At 42.5% G+C, this 17,781-nt stretch overlaps 1 protein-coding gene across 5 annotated transcripts in view; it reads left to right on the forward strand.

Moving 5' to 3' along the window:
- Positions 1–17,781, forward strand: part of HEATR6 (HEAT repeat containing 6) — a 34,102-nt gene that overhangs the window by 13,505 nt on the left and 2,816 nt on the right. For all 5 annotated transcript variants that reach the window (XM_032320808.1, XM_032320803.1, XM_032320804.1 and 2 more), the window contains 11 exons: positions 692–869; positions 5,241–5,447; positions 5,876–5,975; positions 7,950–8,305; positions 9,149–9,271; positions 9,639–9,725; positions 12,077–12,211; positions 12,959–13,081; positions 13,781–13,905; positions 14,918–15,014; positions 16,066–16,270. In XM_032320808.1, the coding sequence (XP_032176699.1) occupies positions 692–869; positions 5,241–5,447; positions 5,876–5,975; positions 7,950–8,305; positions 9,149–9,271; positions 9,639–9,725; positions 12,077–12,211; positions 12,959–13,081; positions 13,781–13,905; positions 14,918–15,014; positions 16,066–16,270 (1,736 nt within the window). The remainder of the gene's footprint in view (positions 1–691; positions 870–5,240; positions 5,448–5,875; positions 5,976–7,949; positions 8,306–9,148; positions 9,272–9,638; positions 9,726–12,076; positions 12,212–12,958; positions 13,082–13,780; positions 13,906–14,917; positions 15,015–16,065; positions 16,271–17,781) is intronic.

Consider the following 17,781-nt stretch of genomic DNA (forward strand, 5'->3'; position numbering starts at 1 on the left):
TTGTAAGTTTATAACTTTGCTTAAAAAGCTGACTGACAGACAGGATTGAACTTGAAGATTCATTTGTGTGGGCCTTTATACATGCGGTTCCTCTGCCTGGAGTTTCCTCTCCCTCTGTCTCCTTGCCGTGTTAACCACTGCTCTTGAGTACGATCTCAGCAGTCATGTCCTCTGAGAAGCCTTTTCTGATGCCCCCACCCCCTGAATTCTGGCTTAGGTCCCTACTTTGTGGGCTTATTCCCCCCTTAGGGTTGATCATGCTTTGTTGCAGTTATCTCCTTAACTGTCTGTCTCTGTCCCTCGTGAGCTTGTGGGGGGCATGGACGGGCTTCATGTCTGTCGGCCTCAGCCCAGTGCCTGGCACGTACTTATGTACTCTGGGTGAGTTTGCTGGATGAAGGGACACTCTGCAGTTTTGCATATCTAACACTAGTTTCCTGATGTCAAACTGTTGCCCTTTTATTTTCTGTCTAGTTGTTTTATATTGCCAACTTTTTAACTTGTTATATAAACAAATTGCTTTAATGTGTTTTGATGGGAAAATATTTGTTTTAATATCACATTGGCATCTTTACCTTAGGGTTTATTCGGAATGTTCAATGTATCATTTGAGTTGGCTAAAATAAACAGACTTTCATGTCAATATTTTTTAAAAACTACTAAAAGACTTTGTCTTCCTTCTCTTGGGTAGGTCTTACCAAGCCAAAGTTCGCCAAGGAGCATTAGCCTGTTTTCTTTCTACTATAAAATCTATAGAAAAAAAAGTTCTTTATGGCTACTGGTCAGCCTTTGTTCCCGATACACCTGAGCTTGGCAGCCCTCAGTCCGTGTCCTTGATGACTCTTACATTAAAAGATCCTTCTCCGAAGGTAAGAGCATTTAAATTTTCACATGATACCAGGAAGAAGAACTTTACACATCTTTATTGTTATCTCTGCCATACCTGATCTCATCTGAATACAGCTCTCCCTAATAGCAACCTAAGTTCCGACTTGCGAACCACTGGACAGGCAGGAGGATAGGAAGTGGGCTTATGTGACTAACGGGTTGAGAGAGGACACAATGAGGTTGCCTGCTGCCCAGGGCTTGCTTCAAGCCTGAGCACAGTGAGGGTTAGAACTTCAGTGTCCCTTCTGAGCTGCAGTGAAGCAGCCGTGCTTCCTTCCCTTTGGTGAAAATGTTGATTGCCATGGTATTTGTAGTAAGAAAAATAAAAAGTGAGAAAATAAGAAAAATAAAAAGGCTTAAACACTCAGTGGAATATTTTGGTCCATAGTGGGGTTATGAAGGATGTGCAAAGCTTAGAAAAATGCTTATGATGAGAAAACTTCTAGGTGACCCTTCAAAAGCTCTTACAGGGTGAAGAAAAATAAATGGGCCTCAGTTATACACACAACTGCAAATACCTGATATCTCGAGCAGTTAAAAGCAGCAGTAATTTTTCAGATTGACTGAATCAGTAGCAAAGGAGAAGCTGGGAGGAAAATGGGAATGAGTGGTGGCAAATAAGTGAGTAAGGAAGCCTTTCTAGTATTTGAAAGGAAAACTACCATAAAGGATGAAAATACGGATACTGGAAGAGCCTCCGGCTGAGGAGAGCTGCCGGCAGTAGCCAAGGAAGAGATGGGGCTGTGGAGCAAGTAGCCAGCCAGATGTGCTTCAGAAAGCACAGCCTGTGTGTCTCCAGGCAGCACAGAGCAAATCATCAGTGCAAATACCATGACTCATTTACAGATGTCTTCTATATAAATTGCTTGGGTGTTAAAAAGGTAGATTATTATCCAGACTTGATCTAAGGAACAAACTATGGGGTATACTTTCTTCTTGGTACATTGAGAATTGTTCTGATTTTGAAATTCCATGATGTTTATTTATTTCTCTTTTGGAGAACTGTGAAATGTAGAAACAAATCAAACTCTAAAGTCATAGTTAGCATAACTAGGAAAGAGAATAAAGCCAGTTTTTTAACTATTACAGACGTAGGTTTTCCTTATAAGGCCAACCAAGATACAAATGACCTTGGCTTGGGTATCTCCAGATCTAGAGACCCTGACACTGTTCAAATGCCTCCACCCTAAAGGCAGCCAACTTTGGGAATGCAATCAAATAAAAGTAACCTTGAACAATTGTGCAGAATAATCAGTCCTGGGACAAAGCCAAAGAAGGGAACAGCCACGTGCATCGAAACCTCCCTGCTACCCACTCCCAGCAGTGACTTCTTTATCACCTTCCCAGAAAGATTTTGACCAAACAAACAAAAAAAGGATATGTGGGGTTTAAGAAACAAGGCAGAGGGTCATAGGGGAAGAGGTAAAAATAAAACAAGATGAAACCAGAGAAGGAGACAAACCATAAGAGAAACAAACTTAAGAGAACTTTCACTTAAACAAACTTAAGAGAACATAAGAGAATCAGGAAACAAACTGAGGGTTGCTGGAGGCAAGAGGCCTGGGGGGATGCAGTAACAGGGTAAGACATTGGAGACGGGTATGTGTTGTAATGAGCACTGGGGATTATATAAGACTGGTGAACCACAGACCTGTACCCCTGAAACAATCTACTGTATGTTAATTAATTGAATTTAAATAATTTTTTTTTTTTTTTTTTTTAAAGAAAACATAAGGACTGATTGAGCTACCATAGCAAACATTTCTGCTGCATCTGTAGGTAGCAAGATAGGGAAAGGGCAGTTTCATTACCTTTGAACAAGACTGCGTGTCCAAGGAAGTGAAACCCCCCGCTGGTGAAATGGAGCACACTGATGCTTATCTGACTGAAAAGTCTTCATCCATCATTGTAAACACTCAGATACTAAAAACTTAACAAAAGGAGTTCTCTGGAGAGCTGCACCTCTTACAGTTTGCTTGCACATCAGTCATTTCTGATGGAAGTTCTGATCAGAACTGATCAACAGTTTATTAAATATTGATGTAAGAGTCAGTGAAGCAGAACTTAACAACTCAGTATCATAAGTAGAATTTTTTAGCAACAAAGATATGTTAAACGGGGTTTAAAGGAAATTAAATCAGAACTATGAGAAGTGTAATTTGATATAGTATCAATTTTTTATACAGAGTTTATATCTCAGTGATACGTTTCAGTGACATTACTTTTGTTTTCATCTGTTGATGGTCATGGATACTTTTTCCCTTATAGGGTACCAAAGTTAATTGAGCTAAAATTTTTTAACTTTTGAACATCAGTTGATGACTCTCTACAACTTGGTTTTTCATTATAGTTTATTTGTGAGCTGTTGGAATCATGGTTTTTAATTACTATCTAAAGGAATGAAGGTTTAGCATAACATCTACATTTTTCAGTTCAGACCAACCATCTACTCAGGGGTTGGCAAAGTATGTTTTTAGATGATGCATGAACTGAGAATAGTTTTATGCTTTTAAATTTTTTATTTTAAATGATATTTCATGATTGTAAATATTAAATGAAATTCAGATTTCATTGTCTGTAAGTAAAACTTCATTGGAACACATTCCTATTTAATCTTTAGTGTCTGTGCTGCTGTGGCTGGGTGGTTGCAACAGAGACTCTTGGGCCTACAAAGTCTAAACTGTAAAGTGTGTGCTACTGGTCCTTCGCAGAAAAAGTTTTCCAGCGCCTGATCTAGTTCTTTCTTGGATGAGCAGACTTGTGACTTGTGCGTGAGTTCTTTCTCATGAGCAATCTCTCACACACACAGTTTCCTAATATATTGTCATCTTCCTAAATTCGGTGATTGTGCTTAATTCCAAAGACTCATATTGCTCTACTACACATTTATTTTCAAAGCAGTAAATTTTCAGTTTTTTGTTTGAGTCCACGCTACAAGAGGCATGCAAAAATGATTTATTCGTTGTTACGCAGAGATGATACAGTTGCAGATTTTCCAGAAAACCTTTTTTACACCAAACTCAGATACACTTCGTGATGAGCAAATACTTAGATTAGAATTATTATTTTTTAAAAGATTTTATTTATTTGAGAGGGAGAGAGAGAGTGAGAGAGCAAGCACGAGTGGGTGTGGGGGCAGCAGGAGAAGCAGGCTCCCTACTGAGCAGCGAGCCCAATATGGGGCTCAATCCCAGGGCCCTGGGATCATGACCTGAGCCAAAGCAGACGCTTAACCAGCTGAACCACCCAGGTGCCCCTAGATTCGAATTATAATGATGAGTCTCCATTTTAAAATTATCTGACAGTGTTTGGTATTTTGGGGGACTGGCCAAAGAGGGTACAGTATTACATTATTAGTCCTACATTTATTACCTATATTCCATTTTGGTTAAATTGGCTCTCTTTTTATTTCTTTTCTTTCTCCTTTCCCTAGTTTCATACCACAAAATCCTGAGTACCAAGTGAAAGTCATATTTAGCATTAGAAACACAAGCTTGCTGCAGTGAATCTTCCGACAAGTGCAGCTGGCCATTGGCAAAAAGGCACATACTTCCATTTCCATCTGTCAGGCTACGGTTAATGGTTTTCCTTTCTTTGATTATCATAGGCTCACTACAGGCAGTGTTCATTTCTGTACATTAAGAGTGTTTCTGAAAAATTGGATCACAAATGATGCCGGCCAAGTTGAATGTGCAGAGTCTCTAATATCCTGTTTAATTAACTTAGAGCACTCATGGATGCTTCAGGAGAGCATATAAAGCAGCATGTTTGATGTAAAACAGACTCTAGACTCATGTATTTTATTTCTGCCCTATGAGCTATTTCACTCTCTTTTCCCTTGGTCTTGTGCTCGAATAAACCAGGCCAAGTTATTCTCATGTTCATGATTTCAGGTTTTTGTATGGTTGTGTAGCTTAGACTCGTTCCTTACTGTAAGAAAACCTAACAGCAGTGTGATGTAAGGCTCTTTTTAAAGTGGAGGTGCAAGGGGCCTAGTTCATGGCTACTTTTAGGACCTGATAGATAATCCCAATGCCTTTATTTTCCTAGTTAAAATGATCCATAATACTTCCAAAATTAAAAACAAAACTAGGAAGAAGTTTTTTTTTAAGATTTTATTTATTTATTTGACAGACAGAGATCACAAGTAGGCAGAGAGGCAGGCAGAGAGAGAGGAGGAAGCAGACTCCCCTCTGAGCAGAGAGCCTGATGTGGGGCTTGATCCCAGGACCCTGGATCATGACCTGAGCTGAAGGCAGAGGCTTTGACCCACTGAGCCACGCAGGTGCCCCAAGAAGGGGATTTGACTCCTGATTATTAACTAACTGATGGGAATCATCCTGAAATTTCAGACACGTGCCTGTGCTCTGCAAGTTTTATCTGCCATCTTGGAAGGCTCAAAGCAGTTTCTGTCTGTTGCTGAAGATACCAGTGACCACCGAAGGGCTTTCACTCCCTTTTCTGTGATGATTGCATCCAGCATTAGAGAATTGCACAGATGTCTTTTGTTAGCGCTGGTGGCCGAGTCATCCTCACAGACCCTTACTCAAATAATTAAGGTAAGCGTGCCAAGTTATCCATAGGTTCTGGAGGGTTTTTGTCTTGTTTCAATTCTGTATGTTTTACATTGTCCAAAAGTTATTTGACTTAGGAATATAATGAAGTACTAATTTTATTTAATGATACCCTATTTGGAAGTCTAACTGGTGATTTTATTTAAAGCTATACTGTTGTGCCTACTTATTTGATCTGACCTACAATTTCTGTATGTCCAAGTAAATGATTTACTAAAAATACTCCTATTTTTAGTATTAAGTTGTACCAATGAGAATACAAATGCTATTCCCCTAAAAAAAGAACAAAAAGGAAAAAGACTGATTTTCAAATGACTATGAAGACTTTTCTTTTTTTAATTAAATGCTGTAAAGTTTGTGTCTGTTCTGTGGCTTAATCAGACCGATTAATGGGCTATTCTTGTATTTTGCAGTGCCTTGCAAATTTAGTATCAAATTCACCATATAACCGTCTAAAACTCAGCCTGTTGACCAAAGTCTGGAACCAGATAAAGCCTTATATTCGCCACAAAGGTTGGTGGTAGTTTAAAGTCATTTGCTTTTTTATATCAATCAAATCTAGATTATTATTTTTAAAAGTATTTAGAGCATATTTGTAGCTCTAGGATATCTCTACTTATTCTCAAGTTTTCGGGGAAACCAGCCATTGCTAGAACCCCACTTTGGACCCTAAAGCCCCAGTAGTAAGGATGGATGGAGAGTCACATAGACATCATCCTCTTTTTGGAAAGAAAAACTGGAATATAAAACCTAACTTCCTTAACATTATCTCCTCTGAGGTTTGGATAAAATTCCAGAGCCTCAAATCCCCACTGGCTACAGTCCTATTTCTTGCTGTTTCCTGACTTATTCCCACACATAATACACATGTGCTAGAACACTTGTTTGGAGAACAGTTGTTTTTCTTTTGCTTGCAAGCTTTAGGATCAGACCGTATTCTGGTACGTTAAGTTGTTCAGTGTTGACTTCTAGTACTTAAAGGAGGTGGCAGATGTTTCTGTGACGTCATGGGAGGGCTGATGGACCTGGAGTCAGGCTGAGGGTCTGCAGCCCCTTCCCACTGCTGCCATCTCAGAATCGCAGCCCTGTCAGAGCCTCCTTTCCCCCGAACAGGAAGAAGTAGACTTACCTCATGAGATTTTTAGGAGGCTTAAAGAGATGTGCAAACTAAGTCCAATTCACTTCTTTCGCCAGTGTGTAAAACGGGACCCAGAAAGGTAAATCCTGCCTTGGAGTCTCTCATCACATTAGTGGCAGAAGTAAGACTGAAACATCCCGAGTGTTTGGGCTCAGTGCCCTGCCCGTTCCCCTGCTCCAGTTCTTCTTCATCTGCAGACTGAGGGGACAAGCGTCTGGCTTTGTCCTCCAGCATTTTTACTATTAAAATGGTCAAACCCACAGGAATTTGAAAGAATAGTGCAATGGACATCTGCGTACCTCTACCTAGACTTAATCATTGGTACCGTTTGTCATGTTGGCTTTGTTTCCGCACATGTGTATCTGTGTATGTGAATATACATGTGTGCGTATAAATATGTATATTTCTGAACCATTTGAAGGTCAGTTACAGGGGTGCCTAGGTGACTCAGTTGGCTAAGTGCCTACTGGTGGCTTAGGTCATGATCTTAGGGTCCTGGGACCAAACCCGACTTCGGGCTCCCCACTCAGTGGGGATCCTGCTTCTCCCTCTCCCTCTGCCCCTCCTCCTGCTCATGTTCTCACTGTCTCAAATAAATAAAAATTTTTAAAAAACAATTTTTAAAAAGTCAATTACAGACATGATATTTCATCCTCAATACCTCAGCTTGCATCTTTTAAGAATAAAGATAGTCTCCTAAATAACACACCACTATTCTCACACCTAAGAAAATTACATTGATTCCATAGTATCATCTTAAATCTACTCCACATTCAAATTTCCCCATGTCTCAAAGAATCTGTCCTCGTTTTTTGTGAGAACTTGGGTTCATTCTGGGTTCGTGCACTGCATGTCGTTATCCTGTCACTGTAGTGGCTTCTAATCTAGAGTAGTCCATCAGCCTTTCCTTTCTTTCGCCACGCTGATTTATGGATGCGTCCCAGACAGTTGTCTCCCAGCACGTTTCACATGCTCAGTTTGCCAGATAGTTTCTTTTTTTTTTTTCTGAATTCTTTATATATATATATATATATATATATATATATATATTTTATTAACATATAATGTATTATTTACCCCAGGGGTACAGGTCTGTTAATCATCAGGCTTACACAGTTCACAGCACTCACCGTAGCACATACCCTCCCCATCACCCAACCACCCTATTGCCAGATAGTTTCTTTACAGGGTTGTTGAACTACTGTTTCTGTCCCGTGTAGTTCTCTAAACTGGAAGTTAGGGCTAGAGGTTTAATTAGATGAAGGTTAACCAAGGATGCCCTAATTCTTCATTGCCTGCGGCGGTAATTGTGATCCCACAGTGACAGTAATTCCCACTAACTTTGACAGATGTAAATGTTCGAGTGTCAAGCTTTACTCTCTTGGGAGCCATCGTGTCCACTCACGCACCTTTACCTGAAGTCCAGTTGCTCTTACAACAGCCCTGTTCTTCCGGACTCAGCAGTAGCAATTCAGTGACTCCCCACCTCAGCACTCCTGATTGGTGCAAAAAAGCCCCCTCAGGACCCTTCCTGGAGGAAGCATCAGTTAGCTCCCCAAAGGGATCTTCAGAGCCCTGCTGGCTCATCCGACTCTGCATTTCCACTGTTGTGCTGCCCAAGGAGGATTCCTGTTCGGGTAGCGATGCTGGCTCTGCTGGAGGAAGCACTTACGAACCATCCCCCATGCGGCTGGAGGCCTTACAGGTAGGAGGTTCTGGCTCCTTGTTTCTGAAATGGAAGAAATCATTCTGCTTTCAAAGGATGTTGGGTTGTGGGGAGCGAGTCCATGAAAGTAATGGAAAACCGAGCCACGGGCCAGTGGTGTTACTGGGAGTTGCATTTTAGGTGTGAGAGCTCTGTTGTTGTGTTTTTGGCCGAGGCTGGGAGAAGACTTGGTTTAAATGTCAGATGCCTGCCTTTTTGTTGCAAGCCATTTTAGTCACCTCCATTATGTGACAGGTGGGAGCGCTAGATTATATGGTAATTCTGAAAGAAATTGTACAGTTCGTCTCTGATTTCTGCAACTTTAAGTAAATGTGCAGTTCTCTGTAACTTCTCTTTCATCTTCCGTCTGCTTAGAGACAACAAAATAATTGCTCCTTCAAAGGAAGAAAACAAGCTAGGTTAACATACTTCCTTCTTCCGTGCTCAACTGTGATCTTAGACATGGGTTTGGTTCTGCGCTCTGCTGCTAGTCGTCTGGTTTGATATTGAACATGGAAACTTCCAGCTTTTTCAGCCTTAGCTCCCTCCTTCAGCTGAAGTATTCCACGAGTCCCAGCCTCAGCAAATTGTTCCCAGGTGTAAATAATATCACCAATCTTAGTGAAATACATTTCATAAATTATAAAGCACCCTGAGATTATATGACACAGTTAATTGACTTCAGTCATAAAATACAGATCGCAGTTGTTCATTTCCTTCAGCATTAGAATCCTGCCCCGTGTTAAGTGTGAGCGACTTCTGTAATGTTAGAGCACGCCTCTGGATATTGCAGCCCCGCACTGCATTCAGGTCTTGGGGGTTATTCGTCCCTTCTCTTTGCAGGTGTTGGCTCATCTGGCCAGAGGTTACTTTTCAATGGCTCAAGTGTACTTGATGGAGCTTGGAGAGGTGATTTGCAAATGCATGGGGGAAGCAGATCCGTCCATTCAGCTTCATGGAGCAAAGGTAACTTTCATGAAAAGCCACCTGCTTTTTTCTTCTCTTCCTTTATGTTCTTCCCTCGGCTACGTGTCGGTCCATTCTGAGGTTTCTTTTGGAGGGAGGTTTCAGGTAGGGAAAATCATACATTCTTGTATTTGCAGCTCTAATGTAAAAACCCGAAGAAGTCATTTGGTAATAAATCAACCATATATTTCTGGTGCTTTTGTTCCTGAAAGCATACTTCTTGCATAGCAGTTGCTGAGAAAGGAGAGAAAATTCAGTTGGAAATTATTTTTCCCCTTGATTTGAGGTCATCTCCAAACAAGTGAGGTTTTCTACCTCCGTAATTCTCATACTGTGCTTTGATAATCTATTTCTTTTACCTTGGCAGCTTTTGGAAGAACTGGGTACAGGCTTAATTCAACAGTATAAACCAGACTCTACCGTACCATCTGATCAGAGAGTGCCAGTCACCTTGGTGAGTACGTCTCAGTTCACGGCTTTCTCTTTTCTTAGTGCTTCAGTCAGTTTTGAGGCTCAGTAATAAAGTAAAGTAAATGATAAGGCTCCTTCCAGTGTCAAAAACTAGTTTATAATCTGTGATGACGTGATACTACCACGAATAGGATTTATGTGTGCTTTGGTTTCTTTGCAGTTCATTGTGTGGTCACTTTATGTGTAACATACAGCCAGCAACTGAAATAGCATTTCTTCCACATAAAACCTAGTTTGGTTATTCATCCTGCCCAAGAGGCAGACTGGAATGATGGGAAGAGCCAAGCATTTGGAATCAGAAGACAGGAGATCAAATTGAGGGAGCACCATTAATGGATGTACAAGCATAATTTCCTCATAAGGAGGAATAATAATCTTTAACTCCTGGGACTATTGGAAGATTGAAATATAAAGGTGCTGGCGCATAGTAGGTGCTCAACAGATGTCCATTCCCTTAACACCCTCACCACCATGCCCCTGTGGTTCCCATTAAAGATCTGAGATCTTAGTTCTTTCTGCTGTCCCCACACTGTGCCAGTGAGGAACATATGACCCTACCACAAGTGATGGGTTTTTCTCCTGTCCTCCTCAACCTGCCTCTTCTTTTCCCTTTGCAATTTCCATCATCCTTGCAAGAAATTAATACCTAGCCCTAGTTCTTTCCTGAGACTGCCACTAAAGCTGAAATGTCACCATTCACGGGGAGATGAGTTGATTTGCTCAGACAGACCTGAGTTTGCACCCAGTCTTCTCCCCCTGCTTGTCAGTGACTTTTAGGCAAGACTCATCTGTTCACACTTGGGTGTTATTTCATCTGTATGAAAGGGATACACTTGCTATATTACTAGTCAGTTGTTGGTAGTAAATTATCTAAAACACTTAGCAGCTTAAAACAATATACATTCTCTCACATAGTTTCTTTGGCACAAGAATTGGGAGTGGCTTAGCTCAGGTCTCTCTGAGATTGCAGTCAGAAAGCCAGCAGGGGCTGCCAACTGAACTTGACAGGGGTTCGAGGATCTTCTTCCGTCATGGCTCACTCACATACCTAGCGCTGGCTTTTGGCAGTGGGCCTCTTCCCTCCTCCCCACGAAGACCTCTCCAGAGGGCTGCATGAGTGTCCCCTAGATGCAGTGGCTGGCTTCCCCCACAGCAAGAGAATCAAGAGAGAACAAGACAGAAGCTGTGGTGTTTTTAAGACCTCACTTTGGAAATCTCACACTGTTATTTCCACAGCCCGTTTTTGGATACACAGGTCAGCCCCAGCCAGTGTGGGAACGGAGGGCCACCTCCTTTACGTAGGAGGTGAGAATCACTGGGAGCCATCTTGGAGGCTGGCAAGCATACCTCTGTCCACAGTCTTTTCATTTGGGGTAGGAGAGACCCAGATTGGGTTTCTAGGAGCTGGGATTTAGGGGAGGACAGAACTGGGCTGTGGGATACATGGTAGATCTCGGGACTAAATCCATGGGGCAGAAAGAGGTACCAAGCCACGAACAGATTGGCAAATGATATGAAATCCGAGTTTTTAGAAAGCAGGTGAAGGAAGTGTTCAAGGTACTCTGCAGGTGCCTACCTGGAGAGCCTGAAAGTGAGCTTGTTCTTCCTTGTGCTCACAGCAGCCCCCTGCTCAGTTTAAGTCTCCGTTACGCACTGGGCATGTGTGAGGGACTTCACACCCAGCATTACGTCTTACTCTCACCCCGACTCTGCCAAGTAGACAACTTTGCCCTGTTCTTCTGAAGAGGAGCCGACGCTTAGGCGGGTTTGGTGACTTGCCCGAGGTTGCAGAGATGGGAAGCGGCCGCTGAAGGATCTGCCTCTGGATCCCACGCTGTTTGGACTCCCGCACAGGCCTCTGGGCCCTGGGCTCTCATGCCCACTAGCAAGTTACACCATGTCTTTGTGCCTCAGTTTCCTTGTGTGAAAGTGGAGATAATGACACATACTTCGTTTAGTTGTGCTGAGGACTGCAGTGTGTAGATCTGTGTGAGGCACTGAGAGCAGCGTCTGGCATGTGAGACGCACTCTGGAAGACTCGAGGTGCCGGCAGCTGCTGCTTTTACTACCATCATCTTCCCCTTCCTCCCCACAATTGTCTTCCCCGGTCGTCTTACTGTAGCAGACCGGTCCCTGGTCAGTAAGGTGGAAGGATGCCATTGTCATTTTCTGAAGCCCCTTCCATTGCTGTGGAAGGACTAGCGGAAGCCTTAGAGAAAGCCTCTGCTTTATAGAAGGATGTTTCGTTACTGTGGCCCCCTGTGGTAGTGTTCGCGTCGAGCTGGTTCCACTGTTGGCTCTTGGGCCACGGTTTTGACTGTGCCCCTGTTCCAGGTGGTGATGTTCTGGACTATGATGCTGAACGGCCCTCTGCCCAGAGCCCTGCAGAATTCTGAGCACCCGACTCTGCAGGCAAGCGCCTGCGATGCCCTGTCTTCCATCCTGCCTGAAGCCTTCAGCAGCCTGCCGGTAACCAGAGGAGTGTTTCCTCAGCCCCAAGCAGCCCCCTCGAGCATCAGAGCTTTAGTTTGATTCAGATTCTTGTTCATTTTGAGCCAGTATTCATCATGCTCTCGGAGAAAAGTGGGCTCAGTCTACTTGAGTATGGAGAGAGGGCGGGGGCAGAATTTAAAATCTTAACGTCTCGGGAGAGCCTTTCCTCCCTGCACTTTAGAGGGTGGGTGGTGGAAGTGGGGGGCGAGGCTCGGAAGTCAGAGACATTTCAGGAAACGTTCGAAGCCAGAAGTTAGGAAGACCTGGGTATAAGTCCCAGCTCTTCCTCTCTCCACCTCTCTGATGATCTTAACTTCTGTAAAACTGAGTTTTATCATCTATAAAATGGGCACTACGTGAGGAGTAACGTGAAGTATGTGACTGTACTTGGCTGGTGCCCACCACATGGGGTGTCTAGGAGGCTCCCCTTCTTTAGTCCCCAGTGACATTTGTGTCTGCTCTTAGCTTTCATGAAGGAGCAGAATACAGTGACCGAGTTCACACAGTGGTAAAGGTTAAGGGTCACATATGCTCTGTGTGCACACACTCCCCTGATGGGTCCGAAGTGAACCTCTGCTCTCTGCCAAGGTAGCTTCCAGGTCTCAGTTGTGTTCTGCTCCCAAATATGAACTCAGACACAGACGCGTCACAGTCACCTGTCGAGGACAGTGGCTTCTAGTTCTTTCAGGCTCACTTTCCCTTTGCCAACCTTTCCCACTGCAGAGTGACAGGCAGATCCTGTGCCTCACCATGCTGCTCGGGCTGAACGACAGCAAGAACCGATTAGTGAAAGCAGCGACCTCACGGGCCCTTGGAGTCTATGTGCTTTTCCCCTGTCTCAGACAGGTCAGTGTGAGTCTGCACTGCCCTTCAGTGCCTGTGATGGGCCAGTGTGCTTGTGGTTTGGGTAGATAGAGAGCTGGATGGTAAAAGACATAACATTGCTTTTAATCTGGTTTCCTTAATTGTTGCTAAAATATAGTAATGCCTGTACTGCCCAGGACCCTCAGTGCCCAGGTAATGTTTAAATTAATGAATAATTTAAAAAAAAAAAAAAAGAAAGAAATGGGACATTACCGTGTGATAGTGATAACTTAGAAAGCTGATAAAATTGTTACTAAGAAGGAAATAAATTTCTCTTTCAGTCTTACCTAGGACATTTATCCCCCTGAGAAGTGTGTAATGAATAAGGCATGTTTCCAGAAATGCATTTCATTGTCAACATCATTTCCCAAGGTGGAAATCAGTCTAAGCACAGAATTCATTGATAACTGTCATGGACCAGGTTGTAAAATGTTCGACAAGGCAAAATCCGCAGGCTCCTTGGGTGTGCATGGCGCATACCAAAATCATGGAAGACCCTCCCCTGGGGTTTGAGTGAGGGTCCAAACTGTAATCCAGTAGAGCAGCAAATTGAGTAAATACATGTTGATTTTCAAGTGGAAATTTGTGGTAAATAAATCTTTCTCTGAAAATAAATTCCAGAATAGCAAGGCAGCTATGTGAGCTCGTAAAGTAACTACCATGTTTCATTTTATCTTCTAGGATGTCATCTTTGTTGCAGATACAGCAAATGCAATATTGATGTCACTTCAAGACAAATCTCTGAATGTCCGGGCCAAAGCAGCCTGGTCCCTGGGCAACCTGACAGACACTCTGATTGTCAACATGTAGGTGACTCAGCTCATTTCCCGTGCGTGACTTCTGAGGCTGAGGACCCAGGAGGATATCTTTGATTACTACTACTAAAAAAAAAAAAAAAAACTAACAGTAATTCTCCCATATTGTGTAGTCAGTCTTCCTGTTTTGTTTTTATATTCCTTCAAGTATTAAGATTAGAAAGTTGTGGAGCACCTGGGTGGCTCAGTCAGTTAAGCATCTGACTCTTGATTTCTGCTCAGGTCTTGAGCTCAGTATGTTGGAATGGAGCTCCACATTGGACTCCGTGTGGGTGTGGAGCCTGCTTAGGATTCTTTCTCTGCTTAGGATTCTCTCTCTCCCTTTCTCCGCACCCCAAAAAAGATTAGCAAGTTGTTCTCTCTGTGTGTGTGTATATATTTAATACTGTCTCTGATACAAGTTATATATCCACATTATAGAAGATACAGAAGTAGAAGTACAGAACCATAGTATTCGCTGCACTACTTTTTAAATGTCAAATTTGTAATTTTTTAAAGTATTATATTCACAGGTTAAAAAAAATTCAAATGATACTAAAGAGGTATTCAGTATAAAGCCTCGTTCCTACCTTGCTCCCCTCCCTGGAGGCAGCGGTTGCTCCTCACACGTCCTGCTCTTCATTGCTGAGCTCTCTCTCAGAACGTGTGTGAGCATTCTTCCAGCTTTATAAATGTGAATTACTATCACACCGTCATCAGTGGGCAGTGGTTATTTAACCACTCCCCTGTTACTGAACATCTGCATTATTTTAGGCCTTGATATGCAGTGAACATTTTTGTGCATGAAATCTTTATTCTGAGATACACCTTTTGGTCGCATACCTAGATGTAGACCCACTGAGGCAAAGGGTATAAACTCTAAGTTCTTGATATAATCTGAACAGATTTGTTGAGCTGTTTTCCCAAATTTTTTTATAGTTGTACTAAGTGAGAGTATGTGTATATGTGTATATTCAACTGGGTTTTGCCTTTCAACATGTTTTGCCTGTTTTGGATGGAGTAGGGAGACACCAGACCCCAGTTTCCAGGAAGAGTTCTCTGGTCTCCTGCTCCTGAAGATGTTGCGATCAGCGATAGAAGCATCCAGGGATAAAGACAAGGTAGAGTCACAGCACTGGTATTTCTCAGGCAGATACTAGTGTATTATGATTTTGTTCCACCGAATCTATTCCTGTTCAGAGGTGATCGAGAGAGTACTCAGGGTATGATGTGTTTCTCTCCTGTCTTCCTGTGTCCTGAAAAACATCAGTGCTGTTTGTAATACCACTTGTGATCTGTTTTCGTTTGCTTTAATATTAATCTGCCTTTGTTTTGTTTTGTTTTTCCAAAAAATCTTTTAAGTAGAAGTGGTAAGTCAGAAGGATGAGCAGCTCTTGGCTTTGAATAGCTCCTGTTAGACTAGTATGTTGAGAGCATAGAAATGGATTTTAGGGTCAGGCAGACATGGTTCAAATCCTGGCTTGCCCTTTGGTAACTGGGTGATGTTTGGTGTATTGCTGAACTTCTCTGAAGGTCAGTTTCCTCATCTTGAACATGGAAGTCATGACCTCTACCTCAGCGGCCTCGGAGATGCTTGTGTTGAAGCACCTAGCATAGCACTTGACCCATACCAAGTGCTTAATTGAGCACGGTGATTCTGAAAACCTAGGGAACCCTGCCTTGAACTAATTTGTTCAGAATTTCTGGACTTCGGGCCTGGGAATTGGTTTCTGAAAAAGAAAGCTCCCCAGATGATTCTAATAGGCTACAAAAGTTGAGACTCTTAAATACAAAAGTACGGGATTGGAACTCTGAAACCTCACCTCTTCTCCCTTTGCTGCAAGCCAGCTCTGCTATGTTGCCCCTGGGTCTTCCATGCCATCTCTGCAAAACGAGGAAGACACACCTCTCTGAAGTCTAATCTAAAGATACCGGTGAGGAGCTGTAGAGGACCTCACCTTTCCAGGGGCACAGGCTCTTCACCACACTAGGTCTTTACAGCATTCCAAGAAGCTACACCTTTATGGTCTGCTTGTCTCATTGGCACTAAGACTTCCTGGGTTTTTTAAAGCTGAAAATAAACTTTCTGTAACATCTCTTTGGCAAAGCAGATTTCTAATGCTTTTTCTTTCTTTCTTTCTTTTTTTTTTTTTTTTTTTACATTTTTTCTAGGTAAAAAGCAATGCAGTCCGGGCCCTTGGAAATTTGCTTCATTTTTTGCAGCCATCTCATATAGAAAAGCCCAGGTTTGCTGAAATCATTGAGGAGTCCATCCAGGCCCTAATTTCTACTGTTCTAATTGAGGCTGCCATGAAAGTCCGGTGGAATGCCTGTTATGCAATGGGGAATGTATTTAAAAATCCTGCTCTTCCGTTAGGTAAGAAAGTCTCCCTCTTCTCTCTGGTGGAGGGCCCTAGGACAACACATACCAGCCTATTTGTTATTTATGATGTTCCTTACATTGGTACTTATCACAGTATTAGGAAAAAATGGAAATGTTCTGAACACCCAAGTTTATGGGAATGGTTGAGATAAATCATAGTATATATATTCAAAGGTTTTTTTTTTTAAGATTTTATTTATTTGAGATAGAGCACAAGCAAAGAGGAAGGGGAGATGGGGAGAGAGATGCAGACTCCCTGCTTACCTGCTGAGCAGGGAGTCCAACTCAGGGCTCAATCCCAGGACCCCGAGATGCTGACCTGAGCCAAAAACAGACACTTAACTGACTGAGCCACCTAGGCGCCCCTCAAAGGGATCTTTTAGAATTATGTTTACAAAATGTTTTTGATAATCTGGGAAAGTATGATGTTAAGCAAATTAAAACAGGTTATAAAATTGTTTCAATAGCATGATCTCAATAAATGGGTAGAAAAAGGACTGGGTAGAAATTAGTCTAATTAGTGACAGTGGTTGCCTCTGGAGGGGATGATAAGTAGACTTTTTTTTCTGCTTTCACTTCTAAATTTTCTACAAGAGCATATGTTGTTTTAACAACAGGGGTAAAAAAGAAGGAAAAAACAAGTAGCATGGAAGAAAGAGTAGAAATCAGAAATCCCATGTGAGCCCTTGGCTGCGGCATAGAAGGAGGGCATCTAAGTAGTGACCTGCCATGTACCGAACTAGAGAATTGGTGGCTAACAGCTGCTTAGGCGTGTCGCTTGTAGCTTCCAGATCCCATCCACTTTCCTTACCAGCATTTGCCTTATACACTTGTCTTTGTGACGAGGTTTGAAATAAGATGTGTTACTGAGGAGGTAAATCCATTCTGGACCAGCAGAGCATGCATCAGGTTAGGGAAATCTGCTCTGCTTCCCCTTTATTATCAAGAACTCCTACCCAGAGAGTGCCTGGCTGGCACAGTCAGAAGAACATGTGACTCTTGAGCTCAGGATTGTGAGTTCGAGCTCCACGTTGGGTGTAGAGATTAATTAAATAAATAAACTTATAAACTTAAATTAAACTTATAAACTTAAGATTACTTAAATAAATAAACAAATAAACTTACTTAAGAAAATAAAAGGGAGCTAGTAGAGAAGTAGCTTCTCGGCTTTTCTAGGGAGGAAATAGGCTCAAGTGACCTGCGGAGTTGGAGATCGTTAAGGTAGATGTCTGCTTGCCTGTCTTCAAAGGCAACGAAGAAGTTGGGAGGAGCTAGGAGAGTTAGGGAAGATGAAATCTATTCTGCTGCCCATCTCAAGGAAAAACAACACTCTCACAATGGAGTGGGGGAGTGGAGAGTGGGAGCTCTGAGGAGGAAGAAAGCAGGCTAACTTCCTGAGACCATCAGGAAGGGAGAGAAGACAGAAATCGGGGCAATATCTTCTCAAAATTAAGACAGTTGTACCTTTGGTTAATCTGAGTATTCTGTTCCCCAGTCACTGCCTA

The sequence above is a fragment of the Mustela erminea genome, chromosome 18, assembly GCF_009829155.1.
Source record: "Mustela erminea isolate mMusErm1 chromosome 18, mMusErm1.Pri, whole genome shotgun sequence".
NCBI classification, from domain to species: domain Eukaryota; kingdom Metazoa; phylum Chordata; class Mammalia; order Carnivora; family Mustelidae; genus Mustela; species Mustela erminea.